This window comes from Pelodiscus sinensis, chromosome 31 (genome assembly GCF_052426305.1).
Source record: "Pelodiscus sinensis isolate ZL-2025 chromosome 31, ASM5242630v1, whole genome shotgun sequence".
Taxonomy (NCBI): Eukaryota; Metazoa; Chordata; order Testudines; family Trionychidae; genus Pelodiscus; species Pelodiscus sinensis.
The window spans coordinates 6,906,969-6,925,823 of record NC_143082.1 but is presented as its reverse complement, the minus strand read 5'-3'; the positions used below and the strand labels follow the sequence as shown (position 1 = coordinate 6,925,823).

General features: G+C 52.6%; 1 protein-coding gene across 3 annotated transcripts; it reads left to right on the top strand.

Moving 5' to 3' along the window:
• Positions 1–4,529: 4,529 nt before the first annotated feature.
• On the top strand, positions 4,530–9,096 carry TRAPPC5 (trafficking protein particle complex subunit 5). Of its 3 annotated transcripts, none has more exons than XM_006132026.4 (2): positions 4,530–4,688; positions 6,400–9,096. In XM_006132026.4, the coding sequence occupies exon 2, from the start codon at positions 6,404–6,406 to the stop codon at positions 6,968–6,970; it is 567 nt and encodes a 188-aa protein (XP_006132088.1). In that variant the 5' UTR covers positions 4,530–4,688; positions 6,400–6,403; the 3' UTR covers positions 6,971–9,096. The 3 variants fall into 3 exon arrangements, with proteins under 3 accessions (XP_006132088.1, XP_075758295.1, XP_006132089.1); XM_075902180.2 differs by lacking the exon at positions 4,530–4,688 and adding an exon at positions 4,708–4,782; XM_006132027.5 differs by lacking the exon at positions 4,530–4,688 and adding an exon at positions 5,821–6,156.
• Positions 9,097–18,855: the final 9,759 nt, after the last annotated feature.

Genomic DNA, 18,855 nt, shown 5'->3' with positions numbered 1-18,855 from the left:
ATTCAAACTACTTAATTCGAACTAGGCATTACTGCTCGTAGAATGAGGTTTACTTAGTTCGAATTAAGCGCTCCGCTAGTTCGATTTAAATTTGAACTAGCGGTTTGTATGTGTAGCCCCTATTAAAGTTAATTCGAACTAACAGCTGTTAGTTCGAATTAACTTTGTAGTGTAGACATACCCTTAAACCGAACTATTGACCCCATTCCCTCCCACAGCTGAGAGCCCAGAAGTCATGTTTTCAAATTTGTGTGATCTAACCACTAGTATCCACTCCCATCCAAGAGCTAGACACTGAATCCTAGAGTCCTGGGCCCCTCCCATGTGTTAACTACTGAACCCCACTCCTCTCCCAGAACTGGGGCCTAAATCCCAGAGCCCTGGCTCCACTCCCATGTGTTAATCACAGCGCATGCTACTACACCCCTGACGGGTGTATAGGGCAAGAGAGAAATCAATTTTCCAATATTTTTATTCTTAAAGCAAGTTTGGTTTTTAAAAAGCCACAGCTGTGTAGCTGACTCAAGGTGTAACAATGTAGCTGAGCCATGATGTAACTGACAAACAGTGTAGGTAGGTGACACATGGCCAGTGACACATGTGGGGCTCCCTCCATGGGGACACATGGAGAAACTGACACACAATGTGTAATAGGCAGAGTTTTGCTGTTGCAGCCAGGAGAGATGCCCATTCCTCTGGCCCCTAGGGACTTCCCCAGGCTAAGGGTGCCCCTTTAACAAAGCCCCTGTGTTCTGGGTCAGCTCTTCACTGCACACTGTTGTTCCTCCCTTATGCTCCCCCAACTGGAGCCATGGCGCTGTGAGCACTGGAAGCTCTGTTCCTGCACTTCCTCCACCTGGAAGCTTGACACCCACAACTCCTCCCATGGACATAAACAAAGTAGAGGGAACACTGCACACATGGTGCAGATGACACACAGATTGTAGCTGACATACAAGTTGTAGCTGACACATGCTGTAGGTGACACACAAGTTGTAGCTGACACATGCTGTAGGTGACACACAAGGTGTAGCTGACAAAGTGTAGGTGACACACAGGGTATAGGTGACACACAGTAACTGATTCATAAAGTGTAGCTGACACATAAAGTGTAAATAACACACAATTTGTAGGTGACACACAGTACTTATGACACCCATGCAGGTGACACACAAGGGGTAGCTGACACACATGATGCAGGTGACACACAAGGTGTAGGTAACAAACAGGGTCTAGGTGATACACAGTGCAGATGACACACCTGGTGTAGCTCTCACACAAGCTGTAGCAGAAACTCAAGGTGCAGCTGATACACACTGTAGGAGACACAGAGTTCAAGTGACACACTGGTTATAGTTCTCACAGTGCAGTACAGTTCTCAAGTGACACACATAGTGCAGGTCACACACAGGGTACAGGTGACACTGTAGCTAACACACAAGGTGTAGCTGACACACAAGGGGTAGGTGATGCATAAAGTGTGGCTGACACACACACATGGCTGGTGACACACATGCTGTAGGTGACACACCCACTGTAGGTGACATATAAAGTGTAGCTGATATACACTGTGGGTAACAGTGCAGGTGACACACTGAAGTTGACACACACACAAGGTGTAGCTGACACACAGGCTGTGGGTGACACATGGTGTAGCTGACACACAGGCTGTAGGTGACACACACACACGGTGTAGCTGACACACAGGCTGTGGGTGACACACATGGTGTAGCTGACACACAGGCTGTGGGTGACACACACACACGCTGTAGCTGACACACAGGCTGTAGGTGACACACACATGGTGTAGGTGACACACACACGGTGTAGGTGACACACACACGGTGTAGCTGACACACACACGGTGTAGCTGACACACAGGCTGTGGGTGACACACACACGGTGTAGCTGACACACAGGCTGTAGGTGACACACACACACGGTGTAGCTGACACACAGGCTGTAGGTGACACACACACGGTGTAGGTGACACACACACGGTGTAGCTGACACACAGGCTATAGGTGACACACACACGGTGTAGCTGACACACAGGCTGTAGGACACACACGGTGTAGCTGACACACAGGCTGTAGGACACACACACACACGGTGTAGCTGACACACAGGCTGTGGGTGACACACATGGTGTAGCTGACACACAGGCTGTGGGTGACATACACACACACGGTGTAGCTGACACACAGGCTGTAGGTGACACACACATGGTGTAGCTGACACACACATGGTGTAGGTGACACACACACGGTGTAGCTGACACACAGGCTGTGGGTGACACACACACACGGTGTAGCTGACACACAGGCTGTAGGTGACACACACACGGTGTAGCTGACACACAGGCTGTAGGTGACACACACACACGGTGTAGCTGACACACAGGCTATAGGTGACACACACACACGGTGTAGCTGACACACAGGCTGTAGGACACACACGGTGTAGCTGACACACAGGCTGTAGGACACACACACACACACGGTGTAGCTGACACACAGGCTGTGGGTGACACACATGGTGTAGCTGACACACAGGCTGTGGGTGACACACACGGTGTAGCTGACACACAGGCTGTAGGTGACACACACACGGTGTAGCTGACACACAGGCTGTAGGACACACACACACACACGGTGTAGCTGACACACAGGCTGTGGGTGACACACATGGTGTAGCTGACACACAGGCTGTGGGTGACACAGACGGTGTAGCTGACACACAGGCTGTAGGTGACACACACACGGTGTAGCTGACACACAGGCTGTAGGTGACACACACACACGGTGTAGCTGACACACAGGCTGTGGGTGACACACACACACACGGTGTAGCTGACACACAGGCTGTAGGTGACACACACACACACGGTGTAGCTGACACACAGGCTGTAGGTGACACACACACACACGGTGTAGCTGACACACAGGCTGTAGGTGACACACACACGGTGTAGCTGACACACAGGCTGTAGGTGACACACACACACGGTGTAGCTGACACACAGGCTGTAGGTGACACACACACACGGTGTAGCTGACACACAGGCTGTAGGTGACACACACACACACACACGGTGTAGCTGACACACAGGCTGTAGGTGACACACACATGGTGTAGCTGACACACACACGGTGTAGGTGACACACACACGGTGTAGGTGACACACACACGGTGTAGGTGACACACAGGCTGTGGGTGACACACACACACGGTGTAGCTGACACACAGGCTGTAGGTGACACACACACACGGTGTAGCTGACACACAGGCTGTAGGTGACACACACACGGTGTAGCTGACACACAGGCTGTAGGACACACACGGTGTAGCTGACACACAGGCTGTAGGACACACACACACACGGTGTAGCTGACACACAGGCTGTGGGTGACACACACACACGGTGTAGCTGACACACAGGCTGTAGGTGACACACACATGGTGTAGCTGACACACACATGGTGTAGGTGACACACACACGGTGTAGCTGACACACAGGCTGTGGGTGACACACACACACGGTGTAGCTGACACACAGGCTGTAGGTGACACACACACACACGGTGTAGCTGACACACAGGCTGTAGGTGACACACACACGGTGTAGCTGACACACAGGCTGTAGGTGACACACACACACGGTGTAGCTGACACACAGGCTGTAGGTGACACACACACACGGTGTAGCTGACACACAGGCTATAGGTGACACACACACACGGTGTAGCTGACACACAGGCTGTAGGACACACACGGTGTAGCTGACACACAGGCTGTAGGACACACACACACACACGGTGTAGCTGACACACAGGCTGTGGGTGACACACATGGTGTAGCTGACACACAGGCTGTGGGTGACACACATGGTGTAGCTGACACACAGGCTGTAGGTGACACACACACGGTGTAGCTGACACACAGGCTGTGGGTGACACACACACGGTGTAGCTGACACACAGGCTGTGGGTGACACACACACACACGGTGTAGCTGACACACAGGCTGTGGGTGACACACACACACGGTGTAGCTGACACACAGGCTGTAGGTGACACACACACACGGTGTAGCTGACACACAGGCTGTAGGTGACACACACACACGGTGTAGCTGACACACAGGCTGTAGGTGACACACACACACACACGGTGTAGCTGACACACAGGCTGTAGGTCACACACACACACACACACACACACACACACACACACACACACACACGGTGTAGCTGACACACAGGCTGTAGGTGACACACACACACACACACACACACACACACACACACGAGGCGATGGCTGCCAGAGAGGACCGGGATTGGGTCCCTCAGCAGCTCCTCGAGCCACGCCCCCCGGCAGGAAGCCACCGCCCTTAGGCCACGCCTCCACGGATAGTCCCGCCTGCTCCCGGGTGCCTGGCTGCCCTCTAGGCCACGCCTCTCCCCCATCTGCTCACCCTGTTCCTACGTCACCGCTGCCCCTCCCTCACCGAGTCCCGGTTGCTGTAGTGACCAGGCCCCGCCTCCCTGCGGCCTTTTCCGCTGGCCTACAGTTGCGGCGCGTTCCTTTGCAGCAGCGGCGGCCGTAAAGCGCGGAGCGGGCCGGGGACTGCGGCGGCTCCTTGGCTTCTTCTCGCTGCTGGGGAGAAGCGCCCCGCCCCCTCCGCGCGTGAGTGGCACGCCGGACCCTGGGTCGGGAGAGTAGGGGGCGGGGTCAGGGGTCACGGCAGGGGCGGGGCGGGGCGGGGCGGCAGCCGCATCCGGTGAGCCCGGTGCTGGGCCCTGAGCCTGGCAAGGGCGTCGGCAGGGGGCGGAGGGGACACACATGGGGGGGTTGTGGGGGTAAGGGGTCAGTGAGGTGGGGGGCAGGCACTGGGGTGGGTTTATTGTGGTGGATAAGAGGGGAGGTGGGGGACACATTGGGGGGGTTGTGGGCAAGCGGGCGGAGGGGTGGGGGCACACTGGGGGGTTGTGTTGGGTAAGGGGGCGGGGGCACACTGGGGGGTTGTGTTGGGTAAGGGGGCGGGGGCACACTGGGGGGTTGTGTTGGGTAAGGGGGCAGGGGGCACACTGGGGGGTTGTGTTGGGTAAGGGGGCGGGGGCACACTGGGGGGTTGTGTTGGGTAAGGGGGCAGGGGGCACACTGGGGGGTTGTGTTGGGTAAGGGGGCGGGGGCACACTGGGGGGTTGTGTTGGGTAAGGGGGCAGGGGGCACACTGGGGGGTTGTGTTGGGTAAGGGGGCGGGGGCACACTGGGGGGTTGTGTTGGGTAAGGGGGCAGGGGGCACACTGGGGGGTTGTGTTGGGTAAGGGGGCAGGGGGCACACTGGGGGGTTGTGTTGGGTAAGGGGGCAGGGGGCACACTGGGGGGTTGTAGGTAAGGGGGCACACTGGGGGGTTGTGGGTAAGGGGGCAGGGGGCACACATTGGGGGTTGTAGGTAAGGGGGCAGGGGGCACACTGGGGGGTTGTGTTGGGTAAGGGGGCGGGGGCACACTGGGGGGTTGTTGTGGTGGGTAAGGGGGCAGGGGGCACACTGGGGGGTTGTGTTGGGTAAGGGGGCAGGGGGCACACTGGGGGGTTGTAGGTAAGGGGGCAGGGGGCACACTGGGGGGTTGTAGGTAAGGGGGCACACTGGGGGGTTGTGGGTAAGGGGGCAGGGGGCACACTGGGGGGTTGTGGGTAAGGGGGCAGGGGGCACACATTGGGGGTTGTGGGTAAGGGGGCAGGGGGCACACTGGGGGGTTGTAGGTAAGGGGGCAGGGGGCACCCTGGGGGGTTGTTGTGGTGGGTAAGGAGGCAGGGGCACACACTGGGGTGCGTTTGTGGCACCTGTGGGTGGGGTGATGGAGTTGAGTCGCAGGGAGGTTTGTGTTTTAAGCACCATGAAGCAATGTGAGGCTCTCAGCAGCCTTCCAAGATCCTTGGCAACCGTATGAATAGTAGGACAGTCCCCCTGTGTCCCAGCTGCATCCAGGCTCTAGCATTAACTTTTAGCTCCCCAAATTCAAATTCAGTTGGATTCTGGCTCCTTCATTTCTGGTGTTGCCCCACAGCCTCTGAGCCCAACCCTAAGCTTGGCTGCATCTCCGTGCTAGACTAGAAGCCCCCTGTGTTAGCAGCTGCCCCATCCCAGAGGTGATTGCATTGCCTCTCAGCACTGTACGAGGGATCCCTACTGGTATATTGTTTGTAAAGCATTCGGGAATGGAAGGTGCTATAGAAACATGATTTCTTTCTTTTATTTTAATTATTATGTGTAACCCAGTGACGCTTCACAGCCTGAGCTGTAGTCAGGACCCCAGAGTCCCAGGTGCTGCACTGATGCTTCAGGAAAGAGCGTCTCTATTCCACAGAATTGAAACTGCTTTTTTCTTTTAGGACAATGGATTCACGCTTCACTCGTGGGAAATCTGCCATCCTGGAGCGGTCTCTGACCCGACCAAAAATGGAGGTCAGCCTGAGCGCGTTCTCTCTGCTATTCTCAGAGATAGTGCAGTACTGTCAGAACCGGGTCTACTCAGTCTCCGAGCTCCAGAACAAACTCTCAGAGCTGGGCCAGCAGGTGGGAGCTCGCATCTTGGATGTGCTGGTCATGCGGGAGAAAAACGGCAAGCGGGAGACCAAGGTCATCAACATCCTCCTTTTCATCAAGGTGACGGTGTGGAAGGCCTTGTTTGGGAAGGAGGCGGACAAGCTGGAGCAGGCCAATGATGATGACAAGACCTACTACATCATCGAGAAAGAGCCACTGATCAACACCTTCATCTCGGTGCCCAAGGAGAACAGCACGCTCAACTGCGCCTCCTTCACAGCTGGCATCGTGGAGGCCATCCTCACCTACAGCGGCTTCCCCGCCAAGGTGACGGCCCACTGGCACAAGGGCACCACCCTCATGATCAAATTTGATGAGTCTGTCATAGCGCGAGACAAAGCTCTGGACGGCCGCTGAGTGCCCGGCGGGGGGAGCTGACGTGCTGCTCTTGTCCATGTGCACCGTGTAACTAAACGGACTGTACCGGAAGGGGTGGCATGGCTTGTCTGGGGCAGGCTGTCTGTAAATCAGAATGAACCTGTGTGAGGCAGAGGGGGCCTCAGCCCAGTTCCAGTGGAATGTGTCTCCCCATCATATTAATTGCCCCTTCCTTTCCCTCCCCCCATTCAATTCTTGGCTTCGGCCAAGGCTGACAACAGACATACATCTGCCCTGTAGTTGTCTTTTCCAGCTCTGGTGGGGATACACAGGCTAGGTGTGGCTGAGCTAACTCAATGTAGCGTGGTGGCTGAGACTAGTCACCCTGTAGGATCTCAGGCAGACTTGTGCTCAGGCAGCTAACTCGAGCTGCAGAACATGACCCCATCTGCGCTCCTAGGTAGGTACTCAGCTAGTCAGCCCTTGCTGCTGCTACTTCTGATATTCCAGCTTGAACAGAGCTAGTGTGTGCATTGCCCCCTGTGTGGGAACAACTCCCTGCTTTGTGTAGATGCACTCAGACTCTGAACTCACTCTGGCCTAACAGGTGGGCCTCTGCTTTGTGTAGAGCTGAAGTGTGTTGGTGGGGCAGCATGGGGAAGCTCATTTCCCATGTGCCCAACCCCCTACCCACAGAGCTGATGGGAATCAAGTCAGAAGGGCTGGCCCTGGGGCTGCAGCATCTCTGTGCTAGGCTGCTGCTTCTGCTCTGCCTCTTTCAGCAGTCACTGGTGTCTACTTTCTGTCCCCTTGTGTGTGTGAGGCTTAGTGTGGTTCTCAGTGGGACAGGTCTCCTCCCCCCCAGAACCATTCACTCAACCAGCTGCAGGTGACTGGCAGCCAGGCAGCTCTAGCCAAGCCCTTCTGCCTTCTGGAGTGGATCCCTCCAGCGCAGGTTTGAGGCACATTGATGGGGAGGGACGGGGACAGAGTCGGTGTCAGAAGCTTCCTCTTCGGCTGCTCATGAAGTAGGCTCTGAGTGGATCGCTTAGTCTGAGGGTAAAAATGAGGCTTTTTGTGAGGCCCAAACCAAGCTTCTCCTGCCAAAGCGTAGCGTGCTTGCACACTCTAACTGTGGCATGGACGTGCAGTGCCCTGTGACACTAGAAAGCAGGAGGGCTCTTTGCCATGCCAACCCAGACAGATTTAACATGCTGCTTGCCTGGAAGTGACCTGCCAGAGGGGAGAGGGATGTATTTGCTGCTGCTGCTGCTGCTGCTGCTGCTGCTGCTGCTGGTGGTTTACAGTGTATGAAGGAGATAGAAATGTGGGGGCATCTTACTCAAAAACTTGATGCTTTGTTTAATCTTACAGAACAGCTCAGAGATGATGTCTGGCAGCCCCTGCTCTTGCGAGAGGTGTGGCCCCCTAAACATTCACAGCAATGAGCTGATCTACCTTATTCCACCCCCCACAGGGCAAGCTTAATGACAGGGACGTGACCGGCTTGAAAATAAATCCCGCAAAAAAACGCTGTGTGTGATAGTTGCAAGCAACTCCTGAGATCACTCTGGTGGGAAGCCCTCAGCACATTCTTCCTTTCAGCTCCTGTCCTTTGCTGAGCTCTTCCATGCCATACGTTTCGCTGTTCTATTGTCAGGGTTGCTGAAAAAGGCATTGAAAGCAACAACTGAGAGGCAGGCTTTCCCTATCCTCGCTCCTTTTTTTTTTTTTTTTTAATAAAGAAACTCAAGTTACAATGGAAATATTCAGGATATTACACAATGGGAGGGTCTATCAAAACCTGGAATTTCAAAATCCTCCCATTGACAGTGACCCCCTTTAACCAGAGAGTTGGATCCTTTGGATCTTTTCCAAGCTGATCATTTTTCCTAGTTAAATTAAAATGTTGTGTAGTTAACTGGCCTCTTTTCATTTCTCTCTGTCAGGTTGTTACCCCTCTGCCCCCCATCTCCATTGCAAGCTAATCACTCATCCCTTTGCATCCCATGGTTCACATTCAGAATGGTTGCATTCTGTGTGGTGCTGGTTTTATGGATCACTTTTCTATTGTACATGCTCTTGGGGAATAGGTGCTGTATATAATCTTGGGAAAGCCTCATCATACTTGTCTAACTCTGCAAATAAAATCCGTTTATACCCTGCCTGCATGTGCATGTCTCTTCAAAGCTTAAATCTCAAAGTAAGGTTTTATGCCAGGCACCATTAGGTACAGTACCCAGTGGGGTCACCCACTTGCAGATTGTATGGATTGTCTCTTGAAAGTGAGAGTGTCACATTAATATTTCCTTCTATTCTAGTTCTTATTCTGACCTTATCCCCAGATAACTGAGCACCTTCTGTTCATGACTGCGTGCACTGACAGCTCCAGCCCGACCACCTGCCTTCTCTGTACACATGCCATTGCTGTGAATTGTATACATGGACACTTCATGTTAGGGATTTAGCTGTATTTTGTACAGTGTGAACCTCTGTTACAGTGCCAGTTACCAATGTCCAGAGTCTGGAAAGCAGATCCTGCTGTTGTGTAGGCAGCCCAAGGAGCACCTCAGAGTCCATTGCCTGCAGTAGATTGGGGCTGCTTTGGGCTGGGCCTGGCTGGTGTACAGAGCTTGCCTTCACTGAAATTGACACTGCTGCAGTCAATGCAGCAGTTTTGAAATAGGTTCTGCCTCTCATTGAGGTAGATAAATTATGTGGCTGGGTTTTTTATACCCGAGTGAGGTAACTTACGCAGTTTTTTAGACAAAGCCACAGTGAGAGACAGCACCTACCCCAGAAAGTTCAGGTGGAAGAGGACAGGGGAAAGGTAAGAGGGAGATGACTTTCCAAGGTCACACAGCAGCTTGGCAGCAGAGCCTGAAGAAGGATTCTGATTGCCTGATTCCTATCCCAGCTGCACACTGGAGTTAGGAGGTAGTTAGCCACCTGCCCCAGGGTGTTCTGTTCAACCACAGAGAGGAGTGGATTGATCAGGCAGCATAAACTGCTTACAGCTTGGGTTTAGGCACCTAGGTTCTAGTTTCTGGCTTTGCCAATCCACAAAATGGCTGACCTGTGAGGTGCCGCAGCTCATTGGTGTCTTTACATTTTCAGTATAAAGGTTCCCCTGGCACTTGTGTTTCTACCTCTGGGCTGGTGCTTGCAGCCTCTAGCCTCCTGGTTGCGCGCTTCCTGCCCGTGCCCCATTCATAGACACACAAACTTTAAGGTCAGAAGGGACTATTATGATCATCTAGTCTGACCCCCTGCACAATGCAGGCCACAGAATCTCACCCACCCACTCCTGGAATAATCTTCTCACCTATATCTCAGACATTGAAGTTCTCAAATGATGGTTTGAAGACTCCAAGATGCAGAGAATCCTCCAGCAAGTGATCCGTGCCCCACGCTCCAGAGGAAGGCGAGGCTTCCCACTATGTTGCAGTTGAGGCCTGTGTTGTTAGGATGCTCACGTGCTGCCCGCTGTATTGGATCCCCCCCAAATCCACCTGTGGGAGGAAGTGGTGCTGCCCACTTACTCGCTGTGAGCCAGGGGTTAGTGCTTATCTGCACCATGGGAGGCCCTGGTTCGAGGCCCTGTACTCAGGGGAAATTTGAACAAGAGCCTGCTACCTCTCAGCAGTGTGAGCTACCCCCTGAGTGACAGGATAATCGAATGTGGGGCTCCCTCCATGGGGACTAAATCATGGAAGTGTGGCTGGAGCAGGGGGCCTGGCCCCTGGGCCTCCCCTCTCCCAGGTGGGTGTGTGAACCTCTGGACTCTTGTTGCGTTTAACCCCAGTGCAATCTGTGAGAGCAAGAGCCAGTGAAGGTGGCTGCCGTCCTGTGGTTGGGACACTCACCTGGGGGGCCAGACCCCTTCCTCCAGTAACTCTTTGATCAGTTAGCCTCAGCTTCAACAGGAGAGCCTGAGGGTCCCTCCCGACTGAGCAGCCCAGTGACTAGAGCAGGCCTTGTCCGAATGGATTCTCCCCTCTGCCAGGGAAGGGGAATAGAACGGGAGCTCCCTGGTCCCAGGTGTGTGCTCCAGCTGCTGGGCTGCTAGTTGGGTGTGAGCAGCAGCATCTCTCTGGCTGGTTTTGGGTGAAGCAAGGTAGGGGCCAAACTCGTTCCCATGGGAACCTGCGGAGGTGCCCAAGCTGGCTGCATGCAGAGAGCTGGGGCCTCCCTGTAGTCTGGGCTTCATTGCCTACCTCAGGGTGTGTCTAGACTACAGAGTTTTGTCGACAAAAGTGGACTTTTGTGGACAAAACTATACCCGCGTCTACACTACCGCTGAGTTCTTTCGACATAACGTCGACAGAACTCAGCAGTTTTGTCAACGCTGGTAAACCTCATTTTACGAGGCATAACGCCTTCTGTCGACAGAAGGCGTTATTGAATGTAAACTGTCCTTGCGTCTACACTGCCATGTCGACAAAGCAGCTTGCTTTGTCGACAGAACTGAATGTAGTGTAGACGCTCTTTGTCGACAGAAGCTTTGTCGACAGTATCTGTCGACAAAACTTCTGTCGACAAAACTCTGTAGTCTAGACGTACCCTCAGGGAGGTGGGACTTAGGCCAAACTTGCATCTCCTTATTGGCTAGCATAGGTGGCTCCTGGCCATGTGCTTTGCATGCTATGCTGACCCCCAGCCTGCTCCCCCTTCCTTCCCTCCGCCCCCCCATCCCCGCTCAGCCTTGTACATGGCAGGGGATGCCTGTGACTTGCTAGCACCATGCTGCTCAGTGCCCAGGCCCCTTGTGGAGCTGAGCCAAAGTGCCACTTGAGTCTCTGCAAGGGCACTGGCCACAGGGGGACCTGAGCTGGCACTTGGGTGAGAATAACAATCGCACGGCTCTTTCCATGATGCATACTGCCGGCAAGGGCGGGTTTTCTCAGTGCTGCCAGCCTGCCTTGGCCCCTTGCTAGGGTTTCAGACGTGCTCTTCGTGCTGTACGGTCTCAGCACAGCCAGTGCCTTGTCTGCCTTTGGACTTGTGCACTGGGCCCCCATTGCTGGCCATCACGCTCTCATTGCTGCCCCCCTATAGTTAGCCTGGATGCACTTTGGGGGCAGGAACTGTGTCTGCTCTATGGCACCCCACACAAAGGGGCTTGGCCCCAGTCTGGGACTCCTGGGCACTGCTGTAAGACGCCTAATGACTAATGTGCAGCACCTCTCACCATGGGGGCCTGGCCCTTTGGCACTGCTGTAATGCCAGTGGGTCCAAGTCATTGTGGTGACATTGAACCTTAGACCTTAGGAGCTAAAGCCAGGAGCCTCAACCACAAGAGCTGGAAGCCAGCCGGCTGGTCACGAAGGGTATGTCTACACTAGCCCCCTAGTTCGAACTGGGGTGGCTAATGTAGGCATTCGAACTTGCAAATGAAGCCCGGGATTTAAATATCCTGGGCTTCATTTGCATGTTCCTGGGCGGGCGCCATTTTCAAATCCCCTTAGTTCGAACTGACTGCCCACGGCTACATGCAGCAGTCAGAAGTGAATGCGAACTAAGTCCTTAGTTTGGATTAACTGTTACTCCTCCTGCAATGAGGTGTAACAGTTAATCCGAACTAAGGACTTGTGCTTTTGGCAGAAACGTAATAATGACACAGTGTCACTCTAGGCCGGGGGTGGGCAAAATTATAGAATCCCGGGGCTGGAAGAGACCTCAGGAGGCCATCAAGTCCAGCCCCCTGCCCAAAGCAGGACCCATCCCAACTAAATCATCCCAGCCAGGGCTTTGTCCAGCCGAGACTTAAAAACCTCCAAGGATGGAGATTCCACCCCCTCCCTAGGGAACCCATCCCAGTGCTTCCCCATCCTTCTAGTGAAATAGTTTTTCCTAATGTCGAATCTAGACCTCCCCCACTGCAGCTTGAGACCATTGCTCCTTGTTCTGCCATCTGTCACTACTGAGAACAGCCTCTCTCCATCCTCTTTGGAACCCCCTTCAGGAAGTTGAAGGCTGCTACCAAATCCCCCCTCACTCTTCTCTTCTGCAGACTAAATAAGCCCAAATCCCTCAGCCTCTCCTTGTAGGCCATGTGCTCCAGTCCCCTAATCATTTTGGTTGCCCACCGCTGGACCGTCTCCAAATGCTTTTGCGCAAGAGGGCCAGTGTAGACAGCTAAAAACTGTTTTGCACAAAAAAGCCCCGATGGTGAAAAAAGCCCCGATGGCGGGACCTTCTTGCACAAAACCTCATCTAGATTGGCACGGACGCTTTTCCGCAAAACATCCGTGCCAATCTAGACGCTCTTTTCCGCAAATGCTTTTAACAGAAAAAGTTTTCCGTTAAAAGCATTTGTGGAAAATCATGCCAGTCTAGATGTAGCCCAGGGCTATATCTACACTGGCCAGTCTTGTGCAAGAACATATGCAAATGAGATGTGGTGATGAATATTGCTGCACCGCATTTGCATACTTAATGAGCTGCCATATTTGTGCAAGGGGCTTTTGTGGAAGAAGAAGCAGTCTACTCTGCTCCTTCTTGTGCAAAAACCCCTCTTGCACAAGAGCCATTCTGCCTGAAAATCAGAGCAGAACAGCTCTTGCGCAAGAGGGGGTTTTGCGCAGGAAGGAGCACTGCAGACTGCTCCTTCTTAAGCAAAAGCCCTTTGCGCAAAAATGGTGGCTCATTTGCATATGTTCTTGTGCAAGACTGGCCAGTGTAGACATAGCCCCAGGTGTGGCCTCACTAGTTCCAAATAAAGGGGAATAATCACTTCTCTGGATCTGCTGTCAATGCTCCTCCTAATGCATCCTAATATGCCATTTGCCCTCTTGGCTACAAGGGCTCACTGTTGACTCCTATCCAGCTTCTCATCCGCTGTAATCCCCAGGTCCTTTTCTGCAGAACTGCTACTTAGCCATTCAGTCCCCAGCCTGTACCAATGCTTGGGATTCTTCCGTCCCAAGTGCAGGACTCTACACGTGTCCTTGTTAAACCTCATGAGATTTCAAAAGGGCCTCCATGGGCCAGATCTGGCCTGCCAAGTTGGTTGATCCGGCCCATGGGGGTCCCACTGCTCCACCGCCCCCAGGCCAATCAGGGCCAAAGGACGGGGGAGCACGTGGTGCTTAGAGTCAACCCTGCTTCGAAGTGCCACATGCTCCTTGCAGGATGGGGGCTGGGTGGGAGGAGACTTTGTGTAGTCCCTTCACCCCCAAGCCCTGATTGACCTGGGGACAGAGGGAGGAGCATGCAAAGTCTCCTCCCACTGCCTAGAGGGAAAGGCCAGCTGTTCAGAACAGTGGTTCTCTGGGGGAGGGGAGGAGGAAGTCAGGGTCTGTGGGCGGGGAAGTATGGAAGTGTCCTGGCCTCACCCCTTCCTCCTGAGGCCCCGCCCCTTCCAAGGCAGCCCAGGGCCAGTTCAAACATTTCTGAAGTGGTGCCTGGTCAAAAATTATTGTCCACTCCTGCTCTAGCCACTGTGCTTGGTTATGTCACCACAAAAGGCCTCCAGAAGGCATCCCATGATGCCCTTCCTGACCGCTCTAGTCAGCCTTTCAACCTCTGCTGCTCTGCTCCCAGATACGCAGGTTTCTGCTCTTCCCCTTTTACAGACCTGGGAAGTTTTGAAATTCCACTTCCTGTTTGTGGGGGGTGAGGAGCTCTGCCCCTTGCAGCACACCTGAGTTGCTGGATCCCCTTGCCCTGTGGGGTGAGAGGACTGCAGGCTCAGCTCAGCTCCCGCTGTAGAACTTCGATTCCTCTAGCCAGGCTTGTTAAGGGCCATGACCGGGACACATGTCAGCGCCGTGCGAAGATGAAGGAGCTGAGGCAGGGACACCAGATGGCAAGGGAGTCAAACCGTCGCTCTGCTGCTGCACTAAAGACATGCTGCTCCTTTAAGGAGCTGGACGCCATACTCAGTGGTGACCCCACTTCCACTGTCAAGGGCCCCACGGGTGCTTCTCAGGGGCTTAAGGCTGCAGCAATGGACTCATGAAGGATGAAGTGGAGGATGAGGAAGTGCAGTAGGAGGATGAGACGGGACCGGCGACCGGATCATCCAGTACCACGGGGAACCAGGGCCTCTTCTCGACCCCAGAGAGTCTGGTCCAGTCCCAGCACATTGTGTGTGGTGCTCACAATGCAGCCGAGAGCAGCTCTGGCAAGTCACCGTTTGAGCGGATACTGCTAGGTTAAGTGAGGCAGGGCTGTGTCCTTTGAGTGGTATAGGGAAGAAGTAGGTTAGTTGTGTTGGCATCTGCTTCACATTTCCCTTTGGAGCTATGCAGTGGGGCTAGTGCACCTCGGGATTTCACAGCCATCCTCAGGAGAGAGCTCTAGGGAGAACCAGCCCTCTGCTGTGGGTTCCTGCCACGCTGTAGGAAACTTTCCCACACCAGTCGGCAGCCACTCGCACAGGGACCAAAGGGGCGTGCAGGCGAGCAGCACAGGGAGCCACACGAATGCCGGAGATGTACCCTTGCTTACCCTCAGAACTCAAATCTCACAGTGACTGAAGTTACATTGTTGTCCCCAGTCAGTTGAAGCAATCCCTTGAATTAAGCACCAAGACCTTTTGCCCCATCATAGAATCATAGAATACTAGGACTGGAAGGGACCTCGAGAGGTCATCGAGTCCAGTACCCTGCCCCCTTGGCAGGACCAAATACTGTCTAGACCATCCCTGATAGACATTTATCTAACCTGCTCTTAAATATCTCCAGAGATGGGGATTCCACAACCTCCCTGGGCAATTTATTTCAGTGCTTAACTACCCTGACAGTTAGGAACTTTTTCCTAACATCCAACCTAAACCTCCCTTGCTGCAGTTTAAGCCCATTGCTTCTTGTTCTATCCTCAGAGGCCAAGATGAACAAGTTTTCTCCCTCCTCCTTATGACACCCTTTTAGATACCTGAAAACGGCTATCATGTCCCCCCTCAATCTTCTTTTTTCTAAACTAAACAGACCCAATTCTTTCGGCCTTCCTTCATAGGTCATGTTCTCTAGACCTTTAATCATTTTTGTTGCTCTTCTCTGGACCCTCTTCAATTTCTCCAGCTTTCTTGAAATGCGGTGCCCAGAACTGGACACAATACTCCAACTGAGGCTTAGCCAGCACAGAGTAGGGTGGAAGAATGACTTCTCCTGTCTTGCTCACAACACACCTGTTAATGATCCCAGAATCATGTTTGCTTTTTTTGCAACAGCATCACACTATTGTCTCATATTCAGCTTGTGGTCCCCTATAGCCCTAGATCCCTTTCTGCCGTACTCCTTCCTAGACAGTCGCTTCCCATTCTGTATGTGTGAAACTGATTGTTCCTTCCTAAGCGGAGCACTTTGCATTTCTTTATTAAACTTCATCCTGTTTACCTCAGACCATTTCTCCAATTTGTCCAGATCATTTGGATTATGATCTTATCCTCCAGAGCAGTTGCAACCCCTCCCAGCTTGGTATCATCTGCAAACTTAATAAGCATACTTTTTATACCAATATCTAAATCGTTGGTGAAGATATTGAACAGAGCTGGTCCCAAAACAGACCCCTGCAGAACCCCACTTGTTATACCTTTCCAGCAGGACTGTGAACCATTAATAACTACTCTCTGAGTACGGTTATCCAGCCAGTTATGCACCCACCTTATAGTAGCCCCATCTAGGTTGTATTTACCTAGTTTATTGATAAGAATATCATGCGAGACCGTATCAAATGCCTTACTAAAGTCTAGGTATACCACATCCACCGCTTCTCCCTTATCTACAAGACTTGTTATCCTATCAAAGAAAGCTATCAGATTGGTTTGACATAATTTATTCTTTACAAATCCATGCTGGCTGTTCCCTTTCACCTTGCCACCTTCCAAGTATTTACAGATGATTTCCTTAATTACTTGCTCCATTATCTTCCCTGGCACAGAAGTTAAACTGGTCTGTAGTTTCATGGATTGTTCTTATTTTCCTTTTTATAAATGGGCACTATATTTTCCCTTTTCCAGTCCTCTGGAATCTCTCCTGTCTCCCATGATTTTCCAAAGATGATAGCTAGAGGCTCAGATACTTCCTCTATGAGCTCCTTGAGTATTCTAGGATGCATTTCATCAGGCTCTGGTCACTTGCAGGCATCTAACATTTCTAGGTGATTTTTAACTTGTTCTTTTTTTATTTTATCTTCTAAACCTCCCCCCTTCCTCCTAGCATTCACTATGTTAGGCATCCCTTCAGACTTCTCGGTGAAGTCATTAAGCATCTCTGCCATTTCCAAGTTTCCTGTTACTGTTTCTCCCTCCTCACTGACCAGTGGGCCTTACCCTGTCCTTGGTCTTTGTCTTGCTTCTAATGTATTTATAAAAAGTCTTCTTGTTTCCCTTTATTCCCGTAGCTAGTTTAAGTTCATTTTGCGCCTTTGCCTTTCTAATCTTGCCCCTGCATTCCTGTGTTGTTTGCCTATATTCATTCTTTGTAATTTTTCCTACCTTCCATTTTTTATATGACTCCTTTTCTATTTTTAGATCATGCAAGATCTCGTGGTTAAGCCAAGGCGGTCTTTTGCCATATTTTCTATCTTTCTGATGAAGCGGAATAGCTTGCTTTTGGGCCCTTAACAATGTCCCTTTGAAAAACTGCCAATTCTCCTCAGTTGTTTTTCCCTTCAGTCTTGATTCCCGTGGGATCTTACCTATCAGCTGTCTGAGCTTACCAAAATCCGCCTTCCTGAAATCCATTGTCTCTATTTTGCTGTTCTCCAGTCTACCCTTCCTTAGAATTGTGAACTCTATGATTTCACGATCACTTTCACCCAAGCTGCCTTCCACTTTCAAATTCTTAACCAGTTCTTCCCTATTTGCTAGGATCAAATCTAGAACAGCTTCCCCCCAGTAGCTTTTTCAACCTTCTGAAATAAAAAGTTGTCTCCAATGCAGTCCAAGAACTTATTGGATTGTCTGTGCCCCGCTGTGTTATTTTCCCAACATATATCAGGATAGTTGAAGTCCTCCATGACACCACTCCTGTGGGTTGAGCTCACCGATTTAGGGTGTTGGCCCAGCGGGGTCCTTGCCAAGTGCCAGGGAGAAAGAGCTGTGATTTACTATTCTGTCTCAATGCTGTGTGTGCATTAACACTCATGTTTCTGCAGGCCCGGCCAAAGAGTTTGTGGGGCCCAAGGCAACCGCCTTGCTCACCTTGCCTGTGGAGGGACCCTTTGGGCATGTGACCCCACACCAGGACTGCTTGAAGAGGGAGCCTGGAAGGGGCTGACCAGGGTACTGTGATAGGCCCTGCTCCATTGATTGATGAGCAAGCCCAGGGACAGGGCTGCAGCTTGAGGGACCTTACAGGGGTCCCTGAGAGAGACCCCCAGAAAAGATTTTGATTGTGTCCCATCTGCAGACTGTGTGACTCGACCAAAGGGCTGAGTCGTGAAGACCCATCCCAAACCGAGAGGGCCGGCAGACCCTGAGACGGGGCACTCGTGGGAGGTGAGCGCACCCCATTGCAGTTGGACTTCAGGAAAAACTTCCCAGCCATCAGGGTGGGTCAGCACAGGAATAAATTGCCTGGAGAGGTTTGTGGAATCTCCAGCATTGAAGGTTAAGCCAGGTTAGACCACTCTTGTCAGGGATGGTCCAAACAATGCTCAGTCCTGCCAGGAGTGCAGGGGACTGGACTAAATGATGCTCAAGGTCCCTTCTAGTCCCTGATCCTATGATTACAAGGAAAACATCCAAGGGAAGAGCTGGGGCGGGGGGGAGGAGGTGGCTGAGGACTGGGCTGCCCCCTTCTGCCCGCGGCCCTGCCCCTTCTGGGAGCGCGGAGCTGGACTCCACTCCACGCCTTGCCCAGAGGCCAGGCTGTTGCCTCCCCTGCAGCCATCATTGACCAGTGGGTCTATATCATAGGCACCAACGTCGCCTCTATCCAGGGGGTGCTAGGCACTCCCCCTGCCCTGGCCCTGCC